Source organism: Cydia pomonella, chromosome 6 (genome assembly GCF_033807575.1).
Source record: "Cydia pomonella isolate Wapato2018A chromosome 6, ilCydPomo1, whole genome shotgun sequence".
In the NCBI taxonomy this organism is placed as follows: Eukaryota; Metazoa; Arthropoda; class Insecta; order Lepidoptera; family Tortricidae; genus Cydia; species Cydia pomonella.
Genome location: NC_084708.1, coordinates 20,923,739 through 20,931,352, shown reverse-complemented (window position 1 = coordinate 20,931,352; position 7,614 = coordinate 20,923,739). Strand labels below are relative to the sequence as shown.

General features: G+C 37.3%; 1 protein-coding gene across 1 annotated transcript; it reads right to left on the bottom strand.

Annotated features, from left to right (window-relative positions):
* Nucleotides 1–6,587: 6,587 nt before the first annotated feature.
* Nucleotides 6,588–7,388, bottom strand: LOC133519250 (alpha-crystallin A chain-like). The gene has a single exon (XM_061853241.1). It carries the CDS (start codon nucleotides 7,322–7,324, stop codon nucleotides 6,647–6,649), a length of 678 nt encoding a protein of 225 aa, XP_061709225.1. The 5' UTR covers nucleotides 7,325–7,388; the 3' UTR covers nucleotides 6,588–6,646.
* Nucleotides 7,389–7,614: the final 226 nt, after the last annotated feature.

Below are 7,614 nucleotides of genomic sequence, written 5' to 3'. Positions count from 1 at the left end.
AGGTTAGTGGTTTAAAGTTTGCAATGATTCGGAAAGAAAATTTGAATTTACTCTCAACCACAATAGCATTATTAGTATTTTTTTTCGAGCGGCAATGTATTTCGTACATCGTGATGACTTGTGACAGTTGTGACGTCACGTCATTTATACTGCGTTTTGAGTTAAACAGTAGTGCTTGATACATTACTTGCTGATTCATTTAAATGGAAAAGTAAAAGTCGACCATTTTTTATAAAACTAATGAAAGAGTGTTCATTAAAGCCTAAACTAACTACCTAAACTAAACTAACTTGATTATGTCGTATAAAAACTCACTCTTGCCGGCATTTTAAAGTAAACCCATCAAAATGCAAAGCAAGCTATCTAGATTCGTCCAGTCATTCGTTTTTCTAGTGTTGAGCGACCTTGATCCATCGATGCGCTTGCGCACAGTGGAAACAATGGAAAACTTTATGATGAGTGTCAAAGTCAAGGTCACCCGTGTTTTGATGATTGTTTATTTACTTTATATACCTACTTACAATGTGAAGAATTGTTGGGTGCTTATCTTAGTAATAAAGGGCATTGGCACTATTGGCAGGTAGATTGTGGACTTAGTGAATAAGGGTACAAGTCTCGGGCACCGCTGGTGTAAAAGGGTGTAAAGTGCCAATTACATTTACACTTTATCAGGACCCGATTTCGGGCCCGAAAAAAATATTTTTCCGTTTCACCAAATATCAGCACATCGTACGAGTAAATCATCTGAAATGTGTTAAAAAAAATTCGATAGCTCGCATCAGCGAAAGCTGGCGCAAGTTCGCTCTGGACCGAGAAAAGTGGCGTGCTCTTGTGTTGGAGGCCAAAACTCATTTTGGGTCATCGCGCCAGCCAAGTAAGTAAATAAGTAAAAAAAAATCATATGCATAAATATCAAACATTGAACCTTTGGCAATTAGAGACAAGTATTTTTTTACATTTCAAATATTGTTGACGATGTGCTAATATTCCGTGAAACGAAAACGATTATCAGAAGTCGGGTCGAATCGGGAAGTGTTGATGTAATTGGCGCTTAAGTTCCATGTAACAGTGTTACATGCCATGTGCAGTACAAGTAACTGATACGGGTTGGTCAAGGGTTGGTCCAAATATAGTTTCAAAAATATTATTTATTTCTTATTCTTTTAGAAAATGATGTTTGGTGCCACGACAGTTAAAATTACATCGTTATTTATGTGGTGTTGTTCCCAGCCGGGCTATCACAGAGGAGTGGCGCGACAATTTCTCGCCCGCGAGATTTACATCTCTAAGGATAATTTTAATGATCGTTTTTAGGGTTCCGTACCCAAAGCGTAAAACGTGCCCCTGTTACTAAGACTCCGCTGTCTGTCCGTCTGTCTCTGTCTATCCGTCTGTCACCAGGCTATATCTCATGAACCGTGATAATTGAAACCGTGACAGTTGAAGCTTACACATTATGTACTTATTTCTGTTGCCGCTATAACAACAAATACTACTTAGGTGTTACTTTAGACTCAGAATTAAATTTTAATTTACATATTGATAATATATGTAAGCGAGCTTATAAGAAGTTGGGGATGATTCTCAGGATCGGACAGCCCTTCAGGCGCCCCAATACTTATAAACTATTATTCTATTCCTTTGTTAGGAGTATACTTGAATTTGGTTCTGTTGTTTGGACGCCTCAGTACCAAGTCCATATTGATCGTCTGGAAAGGATCCAAAATATTTTTCTAAAATCACTCTGTTACAGAACGGGTAATTATTTTGAACGTACTTCGTTAGCAGCGAAGCATTTTTGTGTTCCTTCCCTTGATAACCGAAGACACTATTTAGATATAATGTTCTTGTTTAAAATTCTTAAAGGAGCGATTAAATGTCCGAATCTTTTAGAATTAGTCACTTTCAGTTGTCCGCACCACCCCCTACGTCCTAGATCTATATTTTATATCAGCTTTGCCCGCAAGAATTACTCTCGGCACACTTTTTTCAGACGAGTCCCTAGTTATTATAATAAGTACCTACTTGATATTGATCCTTTTCACACTTCATTGTCTAGTCTCAAAATGATACTTAAACGTAAATTGTTTTAGTTCAAGTACCTATTTCATATAATTAAATATAATACAATGTACACAATGTATAAATGTAACTTTCCGGTTGTCCTAATATCTACCAGATATTAGTAAAAAAAATATATACAACATATCCGATAATTAATGAAACAGACAGTAATGTCAAACCTGCTTACTGTATTACTACTTATTGTATTTTTTTTCTCCTCTGAAGACTAGTAAATAGATTTTAAGTATGGCTCATGATTTCATTTTCTTTATGCTGCTAGTATGTATGTTAACATTATGTACTTAATAATGAACCTCCAGGTCTATGATTCTTAAGTATGTTAAGTACTCTGCATTGTACTTCAAATTCATTTGTATATGTGACTGTTTGTGTTCTAAATAAATTAAATTAAAATTAAAAAAAAAAATACTAAAAACAGAATAAAATAAATATTTAAGGGGGATCCCAAACGCCATTTCTGCGGTTTTTATAGATAATGGTACAGAACTCTTCGTGCGCCAGTCCGACTCGCACTTGGCCGGTTTTATTTAATTATATATTTTCTCTGACACTAAGAGACTTTTAAATCTCTAAGAATTTTAGTATTAGTTGTTTGTATTTTTTTATCATGGGTTTTTTTTGTGTAATTCAGCATTTAGATACTGTATACATCTCTAATAAAGTATCTAATATCTTATTGATTCTATATTTGTATTTATATTTTGTAATTTTTGCTAATTTTATTGTATGTAAAATTTGACATGTAAAAATGCCCCTGTGGCCTATTTGCCGAATAAATGTTTGATGTTAATCCCTCTTCTGATGTCGACAGCAATGCTGTCGGAATTAGATTGTAACCATAATGCCAAACATATTTAATTTTATTGCATTTCATATGTAAATCATAACAATAACTGTCATAACATAATCATAACATAAAAAACATAACTGTTTTTAAAACTACCGTATGCAAGAAATATCTCTAAGATCGTAAAATGAAATCGATATTTCAAGTAATTTCATGTGGAACTTTTGAGAACCTTTCAACCCAAAAGTATTGCAAAATCGAAATTCAATGTAAATTGCGTCATACACATATTCATGTCAAAATAAACCTTCGATAACGAGTTCGAGGATTGAAAGATGGTTTATCATAAAAATTAAAAGTTTGTATAACTATAATCGCTGAATAAGGTTATATATTGCGAGTATTTTAAATCGACTTATTACTATAATTAGTTTTAGGTATAAATACAAATGTACGTACGTTGGTTTTGAGTTTTCAATAAACGAATTCACGAATTTTGGGTATTTTATGGAAGAAAACAAACATGATTTAAGATGGATAAAACTTTTGGATGTAGAATTCGCATCTCATATTTTCTACAACCTTTTATTTAATTTTCAATGTAACTATGTATGTTTGTACGGGTCAAATCTTACAAGTTTTTCCAATGAAGCTGAAAATTTGCATACATATATGTCAGTCGGGTGACAATGCAATATTATGGTACCATCGAGCTGATCTGATGATGGAGACAGGAGGTGACCATAGAAACTCTGATAAAACAAAGTAACCTTATTGTGTTTTGGGTTTTTAGAATTGTCTCGATGAGTATTAGTTGCCTGTGGAAAGAAAAGTACAGTCAGCGTTAAAATCTTGTACCAAAAATGATTTTTTTCCAAAAACTTATTCCTAGTCTCTTTTATTTACTCTGTTACAGTGAAACTTGATTCTGAAAGTATACAGAGAGGCATCGGCTTAACACTTTAGCCAATAAAAACCTCTAGGAAATTAGAGCTCGAAAAATTATCTTAATCATAGTAGTAGGTGTAGGTACTCAAGAACAAGGAAAACGTATACACTTTGAATGTACATTTACATACCCGTCTTAATTGCTCTCAAGTGTTATGTAGTCGGAGTGTTCCACTAGGATCCAGTGTCGCTTAAGTACTTAAAGCTGAGGGCCTATCGCGATACCACGTTCTACATGTTGCCTCTCTGTCACACTTACGTACAAATTTATAAGTGCGACAGAGAGGCAACACGTCGAACATGGTACGCTTGTCTCTGCTCTCTTAAAGCTCCAGTAATACGCTATATATGTCGAATTGTTGTTAGTAGTAGTCGATCAGGTTTTTTTGAGGATCAAATGTCCGTATGGGACCAATACAAAAGTCAGAAATGACAGTCAAAGTCTGACAATCGTACTGTAATCACGCAATATCCCTCGATATTAAACGCTAAACGGTACTTCATCGTAACTTCACGATTGAGTCGAAGCGGTCTCAAAGTATGGAAAACGAGAAAATTACGCTTTCGTCGGTGAAATTTTGCGTTTATTTGTATCACTATTTATTTATTTTATTTTTACAAGAACGGTTTACATCAATTACACTTGAAATTGACGAATATTAATTAACACACTTATGTTATGTTATTTATACATTAGTAACAATGTAGAAATTATTCTTCAACTCTTCACTCATTCATAGCCTCACAGTAAGCGGACTCCTGGACGCTAGTTTGGACCAGGAGTCAGTAAATATAGTTGGTATAGTATAGGACCAGGAATCAGTTGGTATAGTATAGTCGCCACTAATATAAATTGGAGCGGCCTAGGGGGTCACAAATATCTAAACACTCCTCCAAAGCGTTAGAGGCGTGTTCAGATATTTCTGAGCATCTCGGGTGCTTCGATATATCTGATGGCGACTGTACTTTGACAAAGTCTAGAAGATCTAGCCTAAAATTAGCTCCAATATGACCGCAAGCCCCCGGCGGCCGTTACGCCTGATTTTCCCGGCCCGTTGCTGCTAGCAAATTAAATTAGTTTGCCGGCACTTGGGTCGAACGAGCAGACCTGTCGATTGGGTGGGATTCTAAAAATAAACATAGTGGATGGAAGGGTCAAGCAACTTAACAAGAAAAATCTGGTCTTTTGTCGAGAGTTTAGGACACTGCCCCATAGTATACTTACCTATACCTAAAATGCGATTTACTAGCTAAGGTAGGTATAACGCTATCTCTTTTACACTTACTATCCAGGAAAGAGTGATAGATATGTCATTATGAGCTCAGATGCTATCTAGTTTTACTGCTAATGTAAGGCAGGAAGGATTCCAGGTCATAGATACAATATTCCAAAATATTTGTATTGAAGCAATTCCGTTTTTCATGGGTAGATATCATAAAGATAAAAAAAAGCGCTGGTGGCCTAGCGGTAAGAGCGTGCGACTTGCAATCCGGAGGTCGCGGGTTCAAACCCCGGCTCGTACCAATGAGTTGTTCGGAACTTATGTGCGAAATGTTATTTGATATTTACCAGTCGCTTTTCGGTGAAGGAAAACATCGTGAGGAAACCGTACTAATCCCAACAAGGCCTAGTTTTACCCTCTGGGTTGGAAGGTCAGATGGCAGTCGCTTTCGTAAGAACTAGTGCCTCCGCCAAATCTTGGGATTAGTTGTCAAAGCGGACCCCAGGCTCCCTTGAGCCGTGGGACAACGCTAGGAAGAAAGAAGGTATCATAAAGATTTTGACTTGTTAAAGATCCTGAGTGAATCCTGATTTATCTCTTTTACTCCATATTATACTTTCAAAACTTTCTTTAGCTTCTTATTTTCCACGTCAAAAAATCTTTGAAATATTAAGTATTTGTTATAAAATTTGTCAAAGACCATAAATTATTTTTATTAATATAACCTAACCGAAGTATTTCTAATAATTTTAATATTGTACCATAAATCGATTTGTTAAACTACTTATATCTACATTAATGTAGGTATGTAGTGCATGTCTTAGCAATCTTTATTTGTCACGGTTTTTTTTTAACTCATAACTACTAGTACTAACAAAATTTAATCAAGTTTTGTTGAAGCAATGTGAGATAAGACGAAGTTATTGGTAAATTATTAACAGAGTTCCTTACCACATTACTAAGTTTACAGCAAGTAATAAAAACCTTAGTTATTTTCATTGCAAAATGGAAGAAATAAGCGGAGTTAATGTTTACAAGCATTTGTATGAGATCGTAAAACAGATAACATGGAAGATTCAAATCAATATGTCACTCGTAATGTGTTTCGTACGTGCTTGCACTACCTCACGTACAAACCTAGCTAAGAAGTTTAGTATGCATACAGAATAGATAGTATGGTATTATTACTGGTTTTAAATACTTTACCTCAAAATATATATTTAACATTATTATTGTTTTTTCGTCGAATCATAAATATTCATCTAACAGTCAAAACAATAGAGCTTCTCGAAAAGTCTAGAAAGTCTGAATTGCCCGCAAAAGCAATTAAAATGCGCCATAAAAACCTCGTTAAAAGAGACAATACATGTTCTCCTAAACAAGATGGGACATAATGTGTTCCGTGACGCATTTGGATCCAAAAAAGGCTCAGAAACAAACCTCTATTGTTAAAGTACTCGCACCGGCTCATACTGTATGCAGAACCATACGCGACCATTAGCCACACACACGCTCTTGCATATCAACACGCAAGAAAACACTGGTTCTTAAAAAATATTTATTACGATACAAGTAGGTTATATGCTATCTTAGATCTAAATCACTATGGCGCAATCTCGTTACCGAGGGGGATATTGTTGTCCTTAATAGTGGCATCGTCACGGTCGGAGGGCGTCGTTGGCTCTTTTCGATCATCTTCAGTCGTTATGGCAGCCGGTGGCGTCGTTGGCTCTCTCTCTTGCTTCTCCTTCTGGTAGGGCACTCCAGTTTCGGTTATTGGGACCTCACGATCTCCAGGTTCCTTAGCACGATCAGTGATGAAGCTCAATGGAGCGTTGACTGTCAGGTATCCATCACTGGAGAGCTCAGCGGTCACATCAGCCGCGCTGGAGTTCGATGGTAGAGTGTAAGTATGGAAAAACTGGCTAGCAAACACATCATGGTCATCCTGCTTGGCCTCATGTGATCCCTGGACGAATATGAAGTCACCTTTCGTCTTCACCTTCAAGTCTTCCTTCTTGTAATCCTTAACGTTCACGACGATCTGGAACTTGTTGTCGTCAGTGACAACCCTGGGTCCGATATCGGCGAAACTTGGGAAGAGTTTCCACAGAGGGGCGAAGAGATTTCCAAACATGGGGAAGCTGAACCAGGGGGAGTCATCGAAGTCATCTTCGGTGATGGTGGTTACCGGTCGAGGGAAGGCGGGTTTGTCGGTGGTAGGTAGGGCAGTCACTGCCGCTACTAACGCGAAGGCCGCTAATAAGCGTGGAGAAAACATTGTGAGCGAGCGTACTCTCTGAGTGTGTGGCAATTACTGAAGAGCGCGCGGGCATCGGAGGCTATATAGAGTGGGGGCAGCAGTGCGTACGCGCCGCCGCCGCAGCCGGTAGAGTAGCTGTCGCGGACGCGCCGCTATGTCCTAACTTAACCTCGCCCAATGTTTTGCCTCTGAGAGGATGTTTAGCTGCCGTGTTTTGGTTTCAGCGTTGAGTGAATCAAACAGGTGTCACATGTCTTTAAGGATTCACACAGTTAGTGACAATAAGTGCACTGAATGTATCACAAACA

What these genes read in the sequence shown, in the direction of transcription:
- LOC133519250 (XM_061853241.1), bottom strand. Translation starts at nt 7,324, where the DNA reads ATGTTTTCTCCACGCTTATTAGCGGCCTTCGCGTTAGTAGCGGCAGTG.